At 36.3% G+C, this 20049-nt stretch overlaps 1 protein-coding gene across 25 annotated transcripts in view; it reads right to left on the reverse strand.

The window, feature by feature from the left end:
- Positions 1-20049, reverse strand: part of NRCAM (neuronal cell adhesion molecule) — a 115382-nt gene that overhangs the window by 67379 nt on the left and 27954 nt on the right. For 18 of the 25 annotated variants that reach the window (XM_026868067.1, XM_026868069.1, XM_026868068.1 and 15 more), the window contains exons 3-6: positions 17380-17531; positions 6623-6811; positions 4288-4305; positions 2460-2565 (exon numbers count right to left, since the gene is read on the reverse strand). In XM_026868067.1, the coding sequence (XP_026723868.1) occupies positions 2460-2565; positions 4288-4305; positions 6623-6713 (215 nt within the window). In that variant the 5' untranslated portion in view covers positions 6714-6811; positions 17380-17531. Of the gene's footprint in view, positions 1-2459; positions 2566-4287; positions 4306-6622; positions 6812-17379; positions 17532-20049 lie in introns of those variants that run through there. The other 7 variants (XM_026868077.1, XM_026868073.1, XM_026868061.1 and 4 more) reach the window with 4 other exon arrangements.

Raw genomic sequence — 20049 nt, forward strand, 5'->3', positions numbered from 1 at the left:
ATAAACCTGCTTTTAAAAACTTGCTGAGGGCTGAAATGTGTCATCTCAGTTCCCAGCAAGAGACCATTTCTTTTCATTGGTTTGGCCATTTTAAAGTTATGCAAGTGAATTAAAGGCTGCGTGGTGAATTTGATCTCTTACTCTAACACAAACAACCATGATTCTTTAAATGAAATTTTGCAGTCTGATAGCCCATAATTAATCTAGTAAATTCATACAGGTATTACTCAAAGGAAAAGATGCTTTGAACAGTAGTCACTGAAAATGAAGACTGTTAGAACTCATTAAAAAAATGTAAAAAAGCAGAGATTAACAGTCTGCATCTTATACTACCATAAACACCAATTTCTTACTTACGCGTGTTAAAGGTTAGAAGTACAATTGTAGGAGCTAGACCAATGCCTGTAAAGTGCTGAGCACTCACAGGTTCAAATGCCGTGAACCGCAGTTTTCATACTCGTCACAACATTTCAGCTTCATAATCTTAAATCACAAACACTATATATGCTACTGGTTAAAAAGCTTCCTAGAAGTATAAACTTATATGTTACTGGAAAAGCTCAAATTCTAAGTGACTCAAATTGTGCACTGAGCTTCTGCAGTAGGAAGGCAGGTCTGGACATGCTATTTGCACTTTGTTGGGAGGACAGCAGAAGAACTGGACCTGACCAGCAGCACTGCACCACACTGCGGTGGTTTTGGGAGGAATAAGTGTGCAATAGTGAACCTGTTTCTTACGACTTTGTGGGTGAAGCTACAGAACATGGGGTTTCTATAATCCTCTGCTACCAATAACACTGAAGGATACAGGGAACTGTAATGCAGCTTCAAATGAGAGGTGACAGATGTGGTACAATACCCTGAATTTGAGATACATTAAAGTCAGAATCTTTTCTGCTCGAGGTATATATGGCAGCACATCCATAAACCTTTATGCCAGCTTCTCTCACCAATAAGAATTTACCTTGCTTTAACAAAAAATTAATACTCCAGGCTGAGAAAGTTCATCTTCAACTTCAGAGCTTTGCAGCAGCTCAAGTTCCAATATGCATTTTCAGGTCCTCAAGACTGATGGACCAGACTAACTACTGAAATAAATTATTTGGACATTGTGTCTTTAGAAATAAGAAAAACTAAGCACAAGTTTATAAAACTCATTAGAAAATTCTGCACTTAAATACTGTTACTTCCTCTGTAGGAGGGTAACAAAGCAAGAGACGGGTTTGTTGAAGATGAGGCTATACAGCAGAGAGCCCTGGCACATTACTCAGTCTCACGGACAGTGCTCTTGTTCTCTCAGGTAAATCCAACCCAAAAAAAGGAGTTCAAGAGAAACACCTGCAGAAACAGTACAGTTGTCCCAAAGCACACAATAATCATCTGATCCCTCAGGTCAACACCCAAACTTTTGAGAATGGCACTGTGCCTGGTAAATTAAAAGGGTGGTAAACACAGCAGCTTTATAGCACTCCCACCATTAACTGAACACTAGGAAGGGTGACAGTGTCACAGATAATCTCCTCCTTCATTTTGCTGCCCAGCATGATAATAACCATGATCCCAAGGCAACCAGAAGGAATAATGTACAAAAAAACCTGGTTATTCATAAGAAATACATTTAATGAGCTCTGTGTCTGCATGAACAATTACAGACTGACCTTGCTAGTAAGTTATAGCATGACAGTACTGAGAGCAGAGAGATGCACATTTCTCTTTGCAGTCTCTGAAATCAGAAGCAGTTACTAGCAATGTCAGAACACATCATGGACACTGCTTTTTCCAGGGCAGGTACTCAGCATCTTGAAATAAGTAGTTTTCAAATATTTCAAGATACTGAAATAGGGCCTTAAAATGGAAGATGATCAGGAATCTGATCTATACACAGGGTTACCATTGCTGCCAAAACCAAAACTTAAAGACTATTAAACACACTTGGTAAATCAAAGCTACTGATCATTAAAACTGATTACATAATGTCTGAGAAAATGTTCATGTATTTCAAGATAAGTCTTGTAAAATGGACCGATTTACAAAACATTACATTTGAATTTATTAGTGTTACTCCCAAATTTTTTCAACCATTCTTCTTACACACTATGCCTGAATCTGAATGTGATTCAGTTCATAGTATGACATGTCTCTTAGTGCTTTCCATGGGCATTTAGCTATGTGCTCTTGTAATAATCAAGTACTATTTTATCGTTAGAGTTTTGAGGAGAAAAATACCCACAACAGCTGCTCGATGACTAGACAAAAATGTAAATGTCAAGTATGAGGAGAGTCAAATTTATGCCACTATTTGGAAGCTATTTAAATTACAAAGGTAGGAGGACGTGCATGTTTCTGGGTGTGCGTGCACATACACAGGCACATACCTGTTAGTTAACAAAAGTTACATTATTTTCTCCTAGTTTTCCTATGCTGTTAGGCCAACAAAAGCAAAACAAAATGCTACTAACCTAGGAGGTGGCTTTCCTTTTGCTTCACACTGTATTACAATATTCTCTCGAGGGTCAACAATGTAATCTTTTGGAGATTGCTGAGTTATCGTAGGAGGTTGCGACACTTCATTATGGAATATAAGAAACAGAGAGGAATTTATCAATAGTTTCAAAGTATCAGTGAGATAGTTTTGTAAGCAGATTTGCAAGTAGCAACAAAATCATCGACAGAAGAGCTGGATTAAAAGTATGTATTAGGAAGCTGAAGCCTTCTACTCTTGTAAATCAGTGTATCTATACTAACTTCCAGCTGAGCTATGCTGATGTACAGTAAGCTCTTGGCTAAAAAGTTCGATGAATATAATTTCTATATGTCAGACTGCAACAGATTTTCACAAAACCAAAGGACACTTGAATTCTAAGTCCAACATATCCTGAATGAAGAGTTGTGAGACATATACCCACACAAAATGTTTTTTACCACACAGAAGAAAAAGAAAGACATTGCTCTGCATTTCTGAACATTTTATGTATTTCCAAATTCTCTATGGGTGTAAACTTTTCACACATTTATTGTGTTCAACATACTGAATTAATCTACAAAGCATGCTTATAGAAGCTACTTTTCAGAAGTAAAAAATGTGTTATAAGACTGTAAAAAAATGATAAAAATAGTAACTACTTTTCAAATAAACATGTAGGAAAAGGCCAGTATTGATTCTCCTTAAATCTTGTGAATTGCTCCAGGAAAAACAAACATTTATGATTTATCAAGTACTCTAGAAAGGGTAGCACAAAACAGAATTTATTCACCTGACAAAGTAGTTGGTGCCTACCTATTGAAAGTAATTTATAATGTTAGCATTATTTATGTCCATTTTTGTATTAAAATGTTTATGATATTAAGATAGTGAGAAAGGTGTCTTCCTCAACATTATTCATCTGTTTATAGTTTAGTGTCATCTAAATGAACCAGTTTAATAACCATCCATGAACATCCCAGTCTAAATGTTGTAAATTGTCTGTCCAGCAATACACTTAGCTAGTACTTCAGGGTCATTTCTAGCCACCACTTTAGCAAAATATTTTAATCATTAGAGCTAGCTGTGTTCTCATGCCTCACTCTAGCTCGCTAAATTTTAAAACCGGGATTTTTACTTTAAGTCTTCCCTACCGTTATACGTTAAGTCCTCTGTTGCACAGAAAGAGGTAGCTGTCTGTAAAGCCCTACCCACAAGAAATAGCCAGGTCAGTATATGTCAGATGCACCCTCTGAAAAAGGACATGACATGAACGCTACCCAACATACAGGATATTCCATCTGATGCACTGCAAAGACCTGAAGTCTCCACTTCTGTGCTGTGCACTACACTTAAAACTTATTAAATTAACCATGACACTAAAGCAGGGTTAGGAGATCCCATAAAAGATGAGGTCTACTTAAACAACTGTATCCACTGTTTTGTAAGGATATAAAAGTATCTCCAATTTGGACATGTAAAATAGTATATAAGTACATATATTCCAATGAATTTATTTTTCATCAAATATATTTACTCCTGAAAGTAGAAATAAAACATTGTTCATGCTCATACTCAGTAAAGATTTAAATGTTCGGACACACAATCAAAAATCACACAATTAATTTGTTCAAAATATCAGAACACTGATTTATGTAGAGTAGTATTTTCTGAACACTGCATGCACAAAACATCTAGCTACAGCAAACCAAATTATCAACAAAATGTCAGAATCACACATTTTTGAACTGCAAATTCAATGTGCAACACAATCAGTATTAATTTTCAGCAGCAGACAGCCTAGTTTTTTGTGGACAGGAACTTACATTCTTCTAGAAGTTTTGCTTTTATTCCCCCATCAGAATCAGCAGTTGAATGGACAAATGGGATTAAAGAGAAACATTTGTTAGTCAAAAGAAAATTAGCATTTTTTGAGAGGGAAGATAAGTATCTCTGACAAGTACATTGGTCACCATTAAAAAGAAAACATATAAAACATTTAGCACTGTAACCCATGCAGCAATGCCTGAAATTCCAGCCACATTCTCTACTGTGTCAGATTTTACTACATTTATCTCAAAGCTCATGGTATGAGAAACTTTTCTGAAGTGTTGACTTTTAGGAGCAACTGTTGTATGTGATTTTGGCCTTGCAAAGACACAAAACACTGATACTGAGGAGAGAGCAAATCAGAATTAATGGAGGGCACTGCCCTCATGCTACAGTCAAAATCAATACTTCCATATGACCATATGGAAGAACAAAGAGAATGCTTCAGGCTAAAATTTACAAAGACGAAAACCCCTAATTCTACTCAACAAACATGCAATCCCTTTTGGTTTGAAAAACAACTAAACCAAAAAAATCACCTTAGTTGTCACATCTTTATTGCTTACTTCACATATGTGGCACAGATCTCCTCACCAATAATGTTTTAGAGCAAGTCAAACTGCTTTTGGTCAGCTACACTGTCAGTCATCCCTCACCCTCTCTGAGACACTGATGAGCATAGGAACTGCTAACCTGGATGAAACCTCAAGGTTCAACTAATTAAGTATGTTCTCATCATCAAGTCTCTCTGGTACATAGGGAAGACCCACAGAAAATGTCCTTCCCTTCTGTTGCTCTCCCAGAGCCCATTGTTATCATTATTTATGAAAGCAGTAACATCATTATAGATGTAGTTTTGGGTTTTGGCTAAAAGTTCAAGTACGTAGTTTTATCAAACCTAACAAAGTTATTAAACATTATGTAGTAGGGAACAAGTTAACTGAGAGTTAACATGATAAATCTAAAAGGGCTATTCATTTTTGTCTGTTGATGCATTTCTGGTTAATTTAATCTAAAGTGTTGCTCTGTACAAAAGATATTAGAGTGGTGCACAATTTACATTAGCTCCTAAACTACAAGATGGGTTTAAAACACTATTTTTACCCTGCAAAAATATTTACGGAGAAAAATTAAGTTTAGCAATAAGACATTCATTCATCAAACTTTTAAAGCTCTCTTTAAGCCACAGTTTATTGCTCTAAAGGCATTCACAGCACAAGTTGTCTGATGCGATTCAGATATATTGATCTTGTTACAGAAATACAGGTCATTGGTTTGAGAAGCTTGTAAATATGCATGGAGAAAGAAACACCAAAGCAGTTGCAATTTACGTCAGTGATTATTAAAGAAAAACATGCATTTATGGAAAGTAGGAAGGTATCAAAAACATGGAGGTAAAGAAAGCCATGCAGATTAGAATCATAGCCAAATTTACCAAGGTATTAATCCATCAATTTAGCATCAGTCCTAATGTTCTCTTCTATGGTAATTAGTTTAACAAATGAATAGTCACTGTGAGGCGCAACATGGCTAACTGAATTGTGAGAATGCGATCATGCTTATTTTAAGAAGAAAATAACAACCTGAAGCATGAGTAATTTTATAAAAGTATTACTATGGCTCTAAAACACGGCATCTACCAATGCTTCCTTTTCAGCATGGAGTGCTACCTTCAAGGTTCTCCAATAACACAGTCTTAAATTAGACAAGAATTTGAGATCTTTGGATTTTTCCTCTTCTAGATGTTTCCTCCCTGGTTAATGCTAGAGTTCCCTGCTCAGCACACATGCTTTTAACTTAAAGTTAGGTACGTAACTGTTTTCAGGCACCGAAATCTAGGACCCTAACTTACTCTTCTGGATGAAAAAGTAAAATGCTTCCAGTGTCTGAATTGTAGGTATTAGAATCTTTTACTAGATCTCATATCAGCTCCTAAAGATCTCTACTGTGAAGATAAGGGTGACTGTTTACAGTAACTATTAGTTGTCCTCGGATTTTCAGCAAATTGTCAATATGATCTTAATTTCACAAATAAATAGCATTAAACTGGTCTTCTCTCCCCTTCATTGTCATCAAATAAAGTGTTCAATAAAGGCTCACTGAATCCTATGTTAACCCTCGTTCAGTCAACAATTTAAGTCATTTTATATGCACGGTTACTGAAAATCTTCAGTACATTAGTGTAAATACTCATAAACATAATGTCCTGACTGAAGTGAGCGAACACACTCCATGTTTAGCTTCATGTTGGAGTTATCTTCATCTTCCTACACAGAAATTATTTAACTATTCTTCCATTATTCTGCACTTATTTAACAGGTTAATACTTACAGTCAAGAGGTACATCCAATGCAGAAATCATCTGGCACAGAAAGAGGACCAAGGAAGCTTTACTTGCAGATATGCTCTTCTTCTTCATCATGATTTTATGCTGTATTGAGTAAATCACGCTTGAAAAATAAAGTCCAACTTCATCAGACTAGGTAGCTTGGAATAGTTACGTAGATAGAGACAAGAAACCTGGTAAATAAGAGAACAACATTATATAGATACGATGGAGAGCTGAATGATCACATCTTAAAAGTATTATGAAATACTAGCAGTCTACATACTATATCCAGGGATAACAGTTACACCATGTGCTCTAATGAAATCAAAGTAGAGATCCAAAAGTTCTTAGGACACCTAGAGCATAACACTTTCCTAAGGAAGCTAGTGAACTCCTATAACCTGGTTGAATATAAACCTGTTGAACATAAACCTATAAACCTTGTTGAACCTTGTAGAATAGGGCTGCTGTTTGGACTCGATGATCCCAAGGGTCTTTTCAAACCTTTGTGATTCTGTGATTCTATGAATGGAAACACAAATGCCTCTCCTAAGAAGTATAAAGCATCAGTCCAGCTAGTTAAAAAAACTTATATACTAAAGGTTATTGTTCTCTGAAATAGATTTTGAGCAGAGACTAGAATTGGAAACAGAACTAAGGTGTAAAGCTCAACTTCTCATCCTAACCTAGCACATCAAACTCCCTGATTCTTACTGTCACACCTATAACACAACTGTTAGTTTCAAAATCAAAATATTCCATCAGGTTAAACTCCTAGAGATGTCTTGCTCCTTGGAGCTCTTAGAAACTGCTGACTGGGGCATCATGTGAGTGGGCAATTGCTTATTCACATTCAAAACTATCTACAGTACTGCACACCATCACAACTATTTGTCACGGCAGATTAGATTACAAAACTCATCAGAAGAGAGAATACCTGACTTCTAGCCTTGAATAATTATTTATACAAACTGGAACTGCAGAAGCAGACTAGGTGGTAAGCCTAACTCCTAAATAACCAGAAAGTGGTTAAGGCATACAGCAGGGAAGCATGACAAGTACTCAGACTTTCCTAGAAAAATAAACTGAACTTTCCTACATTTTAAATGAGCACCCTAAAGCATTGGAGTTTAGCTGGGGAAAGGGAGAAGTGTTTCTTCCATACCACTTTTGGAACATATAATTTCCTATGCTCCTTCTGTTGTGAGTAAGGGGAAGGAGAAAGGCTTCTCTTGAGAGTGCCTGAGAGCACTCCAGCCTTTTTCCTGCGATTAAGTGCTCTCCAGAAGAGCTGATTTTATTCCAGCTACAGCTGTCTGCTCTTCCCCAGTTAAACTAGGTTCTAACACACAGTTCCCCCGATCTTTATGTCATCTCCTCATTACTGCATCACTGCAATTAACAAGGTGCCCTCTCTGTACAATGCGTTTGACCCAGGATTTACAGGATACTTTTTAAAGTATTCTGCAAGTGAACCTTGTCTTTTATTGTTTCTTCTCCAAGCAAAATTTCAGTTCTCCTTATGAAACTCTGACAACCTGATTATCCACTTTATAGTTTTGTTCTTTCACAGTGTAAAATGAGTATCGCAGTCATCTGAGAGTATCTTAAAATTAAATTGTATTCCCTTTGAACAAGTACAAATGAATACGCAAGCATGGTGAATCAGGCATGTGCAATTAAAATAATTGTGAAAGTAATACCCTTGAGAAAATGCCTCACATCGTCTACCTCGGCTACTGCAACATTCCAGTAGGATACCTATTGAGTCTACTGTTGGGATGTTTGGATATAATATGGGAATTCAGCAGGCAGTGGGAATTATAAAGCTGAGCCTGCACACTGACTTTGTCATTTTTCAGAGAGGCAATGTGTCCAAATGATTTGTGATAGAACATATTTAACTGAAAATGATTTTAGGTTTGTCAGCACAACTGGGTGCTCTTGTTGAATACATTCAGGATTAAATCTGACATAATTTAGTATGAATACAACAGCTGCTGAGTAGAATTATACATTGCTTTGACATAATATTATCTGCTACAAAATAAAGCCAGGTCTCTAAAGTGCAGATAGTGTAAAGGCTTCAATTTCAAAACTTGAAATATATGAAAAATAAACAGTTTTCAAGGAAATCTGTTTCAAAGCAACCTTATATGAAACTCCACAGAAACATGAAAAGCAATTTCAAGTGAGGTAAATGGATTAATGACTCACACAAAGTGTTGATAATACACATATTTCATTTTATATTTTTAACAAATAAAAAGCACAAAATGCTTGCTTTCAAGGACAACTGCAGTTATCACTTAATGACAGATCTTTATACAACTTATGTATTTTATACAACTGTGCTAACTATTCAAGTATCAATAAGATGATTTAGAATATTTTTGAACAACTGGTTTCAATTTCCACATTTCTTTTTTAGGTGACTTAGCATTACAGTAATAGGTAACATTAAAAACTCTGAAAATAATTATTTCATTTTAATTTTTTCAAATAGAGATAATAATGCACTTAGTGTTATACTGCCTAAATGGCATAGAAACAGTACTAATAGAAATAATAATGCTATTTAGATATTGTACGTGTTGACAGACACGAGTCCTATTCAAAATTCTGCTTTTGAATAATCATGTAGTCAGTTCAGCTCCCACTGTTTTTGCCTTCCCCATCCACCTGTTACCTATGACATGTAAATTGTTCAAGGTATGGTTTCTTTATAGGTAGGTGGTCTTTATCTACTTACCACAGAACACATAGCTCTGGGGTGGCAGAATACAGGAGTACATAAAAATAAATTACTTTAAAAACTTTCCAAAAACCACTGAATTAGAACTATTTTTAATCCTCTAGAACTCTGGAAAACACCACACTGCTTCCCTCCAAATTATTAATTTGTCAGAGTCTACTATAGATACACCATTTAAAGTCATCAGGGAATACTAAATTGTCTTCTCTGACCTCTTGTTTATGAAGCTTAAGCCCACTGCTTTGTTTTTGGCTACATCATATGTGCTACAGGAACATCCAGGTAAAGAAGACTGGATCAAGAGTAAACTATGCAGACAGAACTCCTGAATTCAGCGAAGAACTCAGCACTAATTCAGGTGCTGCAGGGACTTATTAGTGTTAGATGGTTATATGTACTTTAGCCATTTTTAAGCTTTCTTGACAAAGGCAGACAGCAAAGCTGTGTGCTGCACTCTACACGTTCTTGGCAGTTCTATATACAGTGAAAAATCATCAGTCCACTCACGCTCCTGGACTCCCCCTACACACAGTATTACTGGCTCTGAGACTGTACTTCAGCATTCACACTGGCCTCCTTCCTTCCCATCACCCAGACACAACAACTTCCAGTCTCTCTCCCATCTCTCTATCCTCCATTTTCCACTATAGCAAAGCCACTTAGCCCTTGAAACTCCTTTACTGACAGTTCTATATTAAGACCTGCTAGATGGTTTGTTGTTCATTAAGGTCTGGTCTGTTTCATTATATAATTCAATTTGGTTTTATTAATTGGTTTCACATGGCAATAAGTCAAATGCTTTTCAAAGTTACTGACTGCATCACCTTATCAAACTTATAATTTTATCAAATATTAAAAGATTAAAATCAAGTTTTTCCTCAATAATTTGTTTTACAAGCCCTACTTTCCATAAAACTATGTTGAATAGAATTAATTTTACTCATGGCCTTTAATTCCCTATCAGCTGAATCCCCAATCAGCTTTTTCCATATGTTCACTGTGATTTATATCAGGCTATATTTACCCTGCTCAATCTGCTTGTCTGCTCTGAATCTGGGCAGAATACCAGCTTTCTTCCAATCTTAAGGAACATACTAAAAATTAAAACCTGTGAACGATAAATCACCCCCACTGTCTCCTCTAGAACTCACAGGTAGACCCATCACACCTAGACCTGCTGACTAAAAGTATGTATCTTCAACACATATTACTTAGTATCTATTAATGGTTACGATGAGTAAAAAAGCTCTCCATCATAACATGATGTATCTTACCTCCTCTTCCAGTTCATCATGTTACTTGCAATAATAAATCAACAGCAAGATAAGAAAATGATTGTTAAATAGCTCACAAAACAGTGCTAATCCTGTTTCTGTTAAGACTTGATCCTATAAAAATAAACCAAATATTTGTCTGCTTGTCTCCTCCATGGCAATGGCCAACACATCTGCCATGAAGACATAAGCTCTTTCACACAAATAGCAGTACTGACTGCGCATCTGCACAGCCCCAGCACAATGAGACCCAATTGCTTTTAGCACTCCTAGCGTGACTTCAGTATCAACTACTGAACCAGCAATGTAAACCAGCTTCATTGTCCACCCGTTTTGCATCACTACTGACATGCACTTGTACCAGGTCATCTGACACCCACCCTAACTTTATGTAGCCTTGCACGAGGTTGATTCCTCTTGCCCAGCCAGGATTGAGCAGGGTCCTGTAAGGGCATGAATGCTCGGGGTCTTACCTAACCACAGTCAACACCAGATGAGTCCTTTAACAGTGTTTTAGCAGGGCAGGTGAGGTTATAAATGAAGATATGTCTGTTTGGGTAATTCTGTAAGACATCCTCCCTCCAGCAGCCACTTGCTCATTGAATGGGAGACAGAAAGAAATCCCTGTGTTACAGGTCAGCTTTGATCTTTTCCACATTGTCTTACCAATATGGATCTTGACTTGTTTCTGTTTGTTTTTTTTTTTTAATTTTCTTATCTCCAAATATTTTTCCCTTTTTCTTTTGTGAGTCTTTAGTGTTGTTCTTCCCTGAACACTATAAACTTTTATAGCTGCTAACTGCAGCTCATTAGTAAATCACTATGAACACTGGGATACAGCTAAAAAAGCAAGGATATAGGTCCTTAAAGATTCCACTCATCAAAGTCTTATTTCAACTGTCTGCTCTAAAAGTACAAGTGACACATCCTAGGAGTGCCCGAAAATGCACAGTAAAATAAAACCAACTAAGCACGGAGATCAAATGTCTAATTAAGGGCTGCAGGTTAAGCCTGTAAACTCAGTCATGATCCACAGACTCAAATTTTCTCTTGAGAGCAGCCACTTAAGAGTTGATTTTTAAAATACTAGAGCATGGCTCATCTGTCTTTTACAGTTGTTTTACATAGTCCCTGAAGACATATATTGGATTTGGCCCTTCTGAGGATTTAAAAAGAGGAGCACTTACTTTCTAGGTCCTGGTCAGATTAAATTATAAAATACTTTGGTTGGGGTGATTACATACATAGCAGAACAAAGCTGTGGATAGCTCTCAAACAGGGAGGTAAGCCTGGCAAGTTTAGATGCCTCCAGAGTCAAATCAGCAGTTGAAAAGTATTTTTGGATTGCAAATTTAAACTCAGACATCTCAGTCTTGCTTGGGTGCTTTCTGGTGTCCTAAATTCTTAACTGGATTCAGTCTTTTTCACCCTTTTTAGCTCCTCACACACAACAGAAGATGGAACGGAGCATAAAAATAATGGGTTTGTGTCATTTATTTCAGTAGTCCTTTCAAGTCATTACAACTTGTACAAATATATTTCATTTCTTAATGCATGTGTGCATACTTTGCTGTTTTTTAAAGACTTGGTTGAAGTGCCTGAACTGAGAGCAACTGGCAAATCTGCTGAAGACTGCGTTTACACAGGAGGGAGTAAAAACACAATTTGGATATGCTTAGAGAGATACAGTTTGGCTTGATGGAAATCACTAAATATAGTGATCAAGGAGAGTAAATAATTCAGCTTGATTATTAAATTTCTCAGTGAGTTAGAAATCATTCTGAGTGAGAGAAAACAAATTAAGAACACACATTTTTATAGCACCTGTTCAAAACAGGTACCCACATGATGATATCGTTAGGGTAGCTCTTCATGATAGGCTGTGACGTATTTAGAAGCATACAAGTAATCTGGTCGCTCATTAAGACCTCTTTCAGAAGATTTAATTCAGGCTGAACTTCAACAAGACAAAGGTATTTCAAGTAGCCCATCTCTTTCCCTCTGAAAGGTTTTGCAATAGAGCAAAACAGTGCTTATAGAAAAATACCTATGAATCATCAGACTGCTATGACAGCCATGCTGTACTGTGCAAACAGAACCAGAAGGAAAACTGAAGAGTGGGCAGAGGAAAATGCACCATCACCCTTAAGCGAAGACTCCCAATTCAGTGACTACAGCTAGCTCCTTGTAAATATGCAAAAGGGATGCTCAGCTGAAATGCTCCCTGAAATGTTAATTTATTTACCCATTTTTTTTTTTTTTTTTTTTTTTTTTTTTTTTTTTTTAATTTTTACTTTTTTTTAACCCACCAGAATTCAAAGCAGGGGCTTCAGAGAGCTCACTCAGCAGAAGGTTGTATATTCTGTGTTACTCTGGTTAATTACCTTCTCTGCATCCCTACAGCTAACCCCAAATGCACTATTTGTCCAGAAGTATTCCTGCAATCCAGGAGATTCTCTTGTGAAAAGTATACTGTGCGAAAGAGCAGAATCTGATTCAAAGACAGGGAAACTCCTCCCTTTGGGAAGTAGAGCAGAAACCACTAATATTATCATGAAATGCCAGAATAGTTATGCTAGGGAGGAGGTCATTCAGAATAGGGGCAGTGCCAGAAACTGAGGACTAAAGCATTCTGTCAGATATAAAACCCTAACAAGTACATGAACAAAGGAGAGTAAACAGTGCCAAAGGAACAAACTGTACAAACTCCAGCTAGCTGCCTTGGGTAGATTTTTTGGAGATGGGGGTTGGGGACTGGCCACCTATGTGTAACATCTATTTAACAGGCCAAAGTTTGATGGTTTTATTTTAATTAATTCTGTTAAAGGAGTCACATCTGTTAGCTTGCAATCTCCACCCACCATTAAAAACTGAAATGAACTGAGAGCTCAGATACAAACACTTCTACGCTTTAGAAATATCCCTCCCTTTCTCCTTCCATATGTTGATAATGTTCATAATGATTACAGGTGTGCACACCAGCTCTATCCTGCTTTAAACAACACTAATTCAGGCTGCCACTGTTCCCAACAGAATGAGGTTAGACTTAAGCAAACAAATCAACTCAAAATTTGTTTGCAGGTATCACCAGTGTTGTGCTACATTTCATAACCAGGTCACTGTGTTCAGGTATGCTACTGCAGGGATGACTAGTGCCCTAACAATGGCCAGAAAGAACTTGGCAATTTTAAGACTTTCTGACCATCGGTTCATTATATGAACATCTCTAGTTCCCCTCACTCTCAAATCATTCATAACAACACAAAAAGTGCTCATCAGCTTCATCACCTTCATAAAAACAGCCTGCTGAAGCTGGCCACCTCAACTCTATAGATAAAGCAGGGAAGGCTGGCATTCAAGTTTCCTTTTTAATACTGCTGCCTTTGCTCTTATTTATTTTTTCTGTAACTTTTTTTTTTAATATTAACTTGTAGAGCTTTCAGCTCCCTGAATATACAGGCTCTTGTGGACATTGTGTAAGCTTTAAGAGGGAGTATACAACAGGGCAAGGTTTGACAGGACATGCACTGCATGGGTGCAATACCGTGCTGTGAACAATGACACAACCTCACTGCCTGTCGCCGTCATTAAGAGCTGACTTACTCAGCTGACACTTGAAAAAAAAAACAAGACCTTGTATCTGGCCTCAGGAGCTCACACAGTGAGCTCACAACCGCAGCACAGATAAATTCTGCCAGGATTTCTCCCACTGTCCATAAGTGGACTGGAGGCACTGTCTGCTACCTACAAACAGTGACAGTAATGTCAGTCCCCCATTAGGTGGCAGATTGACCTAGAGAGAGGACAGGGCAAGGTGCTTCGCTAAACTTGGACTTGAGGGGAGAAGAGGATGAAGGAGGGGGCGGGCAACTGTTGAAGCAAATTGCTGCGATGGGATTGAGAAGATACCAGATAAATAGTACCTTTTGGGTTTTGTTAGATGGAAGAGAAAGGCAAGAAGGAAGGAAAATATGAAAATATTTAAAGGCATTAAGGTTGGTATTGTATGTTAAAATTGTATATACCTAAAGTCTGATGTAGAGAAATTAGAAGTATTCAGCATGATATTAACATGAAACCAGAAAAATAATTTCCCAGCTGTGTTGAAAGCCACAGTCTGGAAGATGATGGGGAAAAAAACCTGACCCTGTAACAGCCTAGTGGTTTGCACATGAATATTTGCTACAGGTCTTTCCCCTTCTACAGTAAATTCACAGTGACAGATTATTACATCATAGATTTCACATTTAAACAAGGGCTACAGGAGCATTACAGGTATTTCACAGGAAGAAACAAGGGAAAGGTGAAAAAAAAGTTGCAGTAATTAGGGAATATTTAAAAGCAAGAAGGCCTGACGGCTTCAGACACATTGTGGATCCACTGCAGATTCATTATTAAGGCAAATTCCAGAAAATCTGAAGTATCTAAAGATACATCACAGACTTCTGTGACACTGTCACCACCACACCCTCTCCCTGTGAAGTACAAATCATGGGTATCCTTCTCCTCATACAGCTTTTACTGTAGTTAATTCTATTGCCAGCCAGACATAAAAGTGAATGGTTTTAATTCAGAGCAGGAAAAGCGCCTTGGATGAAACCTTCGGATGCAAAGATGACATTTTGGATGAATCATCTTTTCACCTGTTATTACATCCCCCTGGAGTCTACTGCTATCCACAACTACCACATTCATTCCATTTATTACTGTACTTTTCTTCTTGTTTTAAACAAACTATGTGATTTCAGCCAGTTTTACTGCCACTGAATGTTAAACCTCATCTGTGTAAATACAAAAATGGATAGATCCAATTTTGTTGTTATTTTAGTGGTACAACTTCAAATAACAGATACAACATATTAAAATTAATATTGTTAGGATTAATCCCTCATTTTTCTGGTATTATTCAACCAAATCTGCCACCGGCTTCATCTGAACTTGGCTTGATTAAAAGTCTAAAGATATGTACTATAATCTTTGTTGCAGCTGATTCTGTGAAATCTCTGTTTCCCACCCATTTCCTTGTATTTGCATTGTCAAAGACCAAAAAAAAATTCACAAATATAAATGAGGGACTTATATTTATGTATTTCACATTTATGTGTATGTGGAAAATTTCTCTGTTACTATGATGTTAAATGATTCATATGGCTTTTTAATTGAATCTATTTTTTATTTTAATGTATAAAAAATAAAACCCTTCAATTTAATTCCCACAATAAATCTTACACTTCTAACAGAGTTTTATAACACCATTACTGAACTGAAATCTTCTAAATTATATGTACTAACCTACACTCACATGCTGTTGCTCTTTCATTTGAAATATATTTTATATGTTAAGAATTTTTTCAATTTTCTATTTAAAAGAATCAGAGAAGGCAACTACACCACTAAGATAGCATAATTCTAGATGCAATTTAAGGAAGCAGCAATAGGACAAAGCCAATAACTTGAGCCTGACTGAGCTTTTTTTATACAAATCATTAATTCAAACCTTTAGGGTAAAAAAAGCTCATTTATTCATCATGAAGTTAATCCAGTTTGTTCTCTAACCGGGAAATAGCTTTCCCTATTTTTTTTCTGTGCATACACTATTCATTAATGAAACAAAAAAATCTTACCCAGGACTTCGTATGTATTATGTAAGTAAACATTACACTTTGATGTAAAAATTTACATTGTTCACAGATTCATTTGAATTTCTCATTCACATTGCCACCGAGGAGATAAAAGAAATTTCTTTCATACTGCCATGTTTACTACTGTTTTCTTCAGCTTGTAACAACTAATTTATCCTTTAAATCAAGACCTCAAATGCAAATAGCACACATTGCAAGAACAGTATTTTTTTGTTGTTTAAATTAAGCTCAGTGCAGTTCTGCAGAGTTGCACCAATGGATGAGGAAAACTTTTTTCCATTCAATGTACTTTTTCAAATAGTCTGTTTTCTCATGATATGAATATTACTCTAAGCACACATGATATCCTCCCATGAAATTAATAATAAATGTTGATTTAAAGAAAGATTCTTCAAGGTAAATGACAAAATAGCATTGTTAGAGGAAAACATATTAGAAAATGCTACAATAATTACAAAAATATCTTTCTGAAATTCTGCTGATACTACTGAAATAGCTGAATGTTGGTACTAGCAGACTGATGAGAGTATTATTTTATCCACACTACAGAATGATTACATTTAATAATTCAAAAATAAAAATCGTTTATTAACACATATGCATATGCAATATTGGTATCACACAATGAGACATCCAAAGAAACATCAGCTTTTTTATGACAATATATCTAGGCACAGAAACAAGGCAGTGTGTGAGATTTCACCCCACAATTTAATTCTTATTCTAATGAAAAGACACTTTTATAATCATGCATCCATTTTATTTCTAAACTACCATTTTTTTCCTAAAATTCCCCCCCCCCCAATTCTTCTCCAATAATATGGGTACACCCAACAGTAATTTCTTGCAGCACAATTATTAGAAATTATTTCAATAAATTTTGCCAGTTGTAAGTTTTGCATAGTTGTAACATCTAATGTGTATTTTTCATGCAAATGCAGTACAAAATGTGAACATTTCAGAAAGAAAAATTTCAAGAAACTATAAAAATGAAAGCAAGACATTTAAAAAATAAAAATAATATTCCTAATTAGATTTGATTACTTCAAACACTTGGCTATGCTTATAGTTTTTATAAATTATCTTACTCTTTGAGGCAATTTTCAGTCAATCCAGTCATAGTCAGAGTAACAGTGTATCAAGGCAGCTTATCAGTCAGATCACTCTCCTTTGCACATCTTGAAATATTGATCCTTCAAAGAAAATACAAAGGACTGCTCACCGCACTCTCAAGCAACACCTGCAGGTGATACAGCTGTATTAGCATAATACTGTTCTGGATTTCAACATGTAAAGAATGCAAAATTGCTATAAATCAACATTAAAGGCTAAAATTATTTTCTCAGCCATGCTAATTTGAATTGAGAGAGAAGCTGCTGACCAAAGATTTTTAATTTTACATTAAATTGCCTGGCTGCTTATACACCAGAGAAACCATAATATAACTAAGACCAGAAAGTACTCTTTAATCTTTAATATAAAATTAAATTTTGCTGGTTTTTCAATTTATCCAGAGACTTAGTACCACTTAAAACTGTGCTTTGTTGTATTCATTTTAATCAAATGTTATTTTAATTGGGTCTGTAAGGACATGTAGAAACTACTGCACCACTGGGAAGAAAGTGATTTTTGATCTCTTGTTCTCACATCTCTGAAACCAGCCTGGTTTTTAGTCTCACCTTTAACTTCCCTTCAGGCATTATTCCCCTAGGGTTCCACAGCTTCAACTCCCAATTCAGATATGCTCCAATGAATAATGAATCTCAAATCAGTACTTCTGGAAAGCAAGACTTGTGGAAATGGGGATGTCTTAATGAATTTTCCATATGGGCTATGGGAAGGAGTTGAAGCCTAAAGTAGGGCTCCTGGGAAATGCTTCACCAGGCACATGGTAGGAACAAAAGGAAATGGCAACTCTAACTCTACCCTGCATGTAGTTTCACAATGTTTATGAGGGTTGCCACTCTATGCATATGCCTCAAAATTAGAGTGCCTCCTTACAGAAAGGAGCAAGAAATCAAGGCAGGACCTTAGAGGATGTATTACATCTCTCCCTCCCCCATTCTGATCTCTCCTAAGCATCATTCCTTCTCGAAGACAGACAAATGCTGCCTTTTCTTTCTTCCTAAAAGCTGTAAGATAGCTGGGCACCAGCGGGCTGGTGGAAGAGCTGTTCTCCACAGCTGAGAGAGTATCTATTTATGAAGAAGGAGGGTGATGGAAATAAAGTCAATCAAGTAAAAAAACCTCAATCAGACTTTGAATAAGAACAATCTACCTCATACTGAAGTAAAGTCTTTGCGATATGGCTTTTCTTAGCCATAAAATACTAAATTAATTAAACTTGACTCAAGCTGTTTCAGCAAAGATTTGGTAAGCAGTTCATAATGTTCTAGCCTAAATTACAAGTTAAATTAACAACTATATGTCACAATTAAGTTAGGTTAAATTCATCCAAACAACATTAAACTAATAGCTTCACTCCCTGTCAGAGTAGAATTTAATTTTTTAAACAACCTCCATCTTTAATTGCATGAAAACAATGTTTTTCATATCAAGATAGATATTAAAAGTCTCAAGAATGGGGTGTTTTTGTTGTTTTTTCTTAGTTTTTGTGGGTTTGGTTTTAGGGTTTTGTCATTTGAGATCCTATATTTGATATGGAATTGTATCAAGTTCATAAAAGGTACTATGACACATTGGTTACCTGTGCAGCAGTACCCAGACAAGAACGACTAAGGAAACCCTTGAGAGCTTCCTCTTCCAGAAGGAAAAAGCAGAAAACAGACATCAACATATTTAGGGGTTGTCAGTAGGGCATAGAAATACTTTTCTTATAACCCTGAATAGCAGAAAAGGGAAAGATACTGTGTCTCCTTTAAGATTTGCATCTTAAGGTATTTTACTTCTCTTACATTTGAACCAAGAGTGGAACACAAAGGCATCTGACCTGTTTGCACCTCATTACTTATTTTAAATTTTAAAATGTTACGGGGTTTCAGAGTGCATCATAGGGATCTCTGCATTCACACTCATGTCTTGGTTTTAACTTTGTAATTCATTCCATAACAGGAGTTGGCTGCTATAAAAAGGAGTCGCTTGGAAGCATCTTCCATGAAACCATGGATCAGGTAAAGTAAGACTTTTTCTCACTCTTCTTTAATCTTGATAGTGGGTTCCCGCCTTAGGCTTGGTCCAACAAATTACATTGCATTCTGACATATAACGTTTGCTGTTGGGTAGTTGCCAGGTAAGATAAAAAGATTTCTGCTTAATTAAATCACATTCTTTTTTTCCAGGGTTTTTCAGGATTGGCTGACAATCTTGGCTATTTTTAACATCACGAGATGTATTCATATCAGTATATGCTGGGAAAAGTGTGATAGACCTTTTGTTTAATATCAAACCCCAGAATTTCCAGACACAAAGCCAACAGCTGGCATGACTGAGACACTCTCAGCTTCACACATACACTTTCTCACATGGTTAATAAGAGAAAGTTTACCTAAGTCACTGCACTGGTTTAGCAGAGATATTGAATGGGGAAAAAAGAAAGAGGAGGGAATGACTCAAAGATTTTAAAAGGACAGAAGTATAATTAAAATATTGTTTTAAACAAAATTAATCAACTTCTAATGTGTTTGGGTCAAGGCACCTGCACCAAAAAACACACCCAGTGAAATCTGAGTTGAGAAGACAGATACAATTAAACATGAACTAACTTGGCTGCTGAATAGAAATGAAGTTAGGTATACAAT

Source organism: Athene cunicularia (genome assembly GCF_003259725.1).
Source record: "Athene cunicularia isolate RWA chromosome 1 unlocalized genomic scaffold, athCun1 chr1_part2, whole genome shotgun sequence".
Lineage (NCBI taxonomy): Eukaryota > Metazoa > Chordata > Aves > Strigiformes > Strigidae > Athene > Athene cunicularia.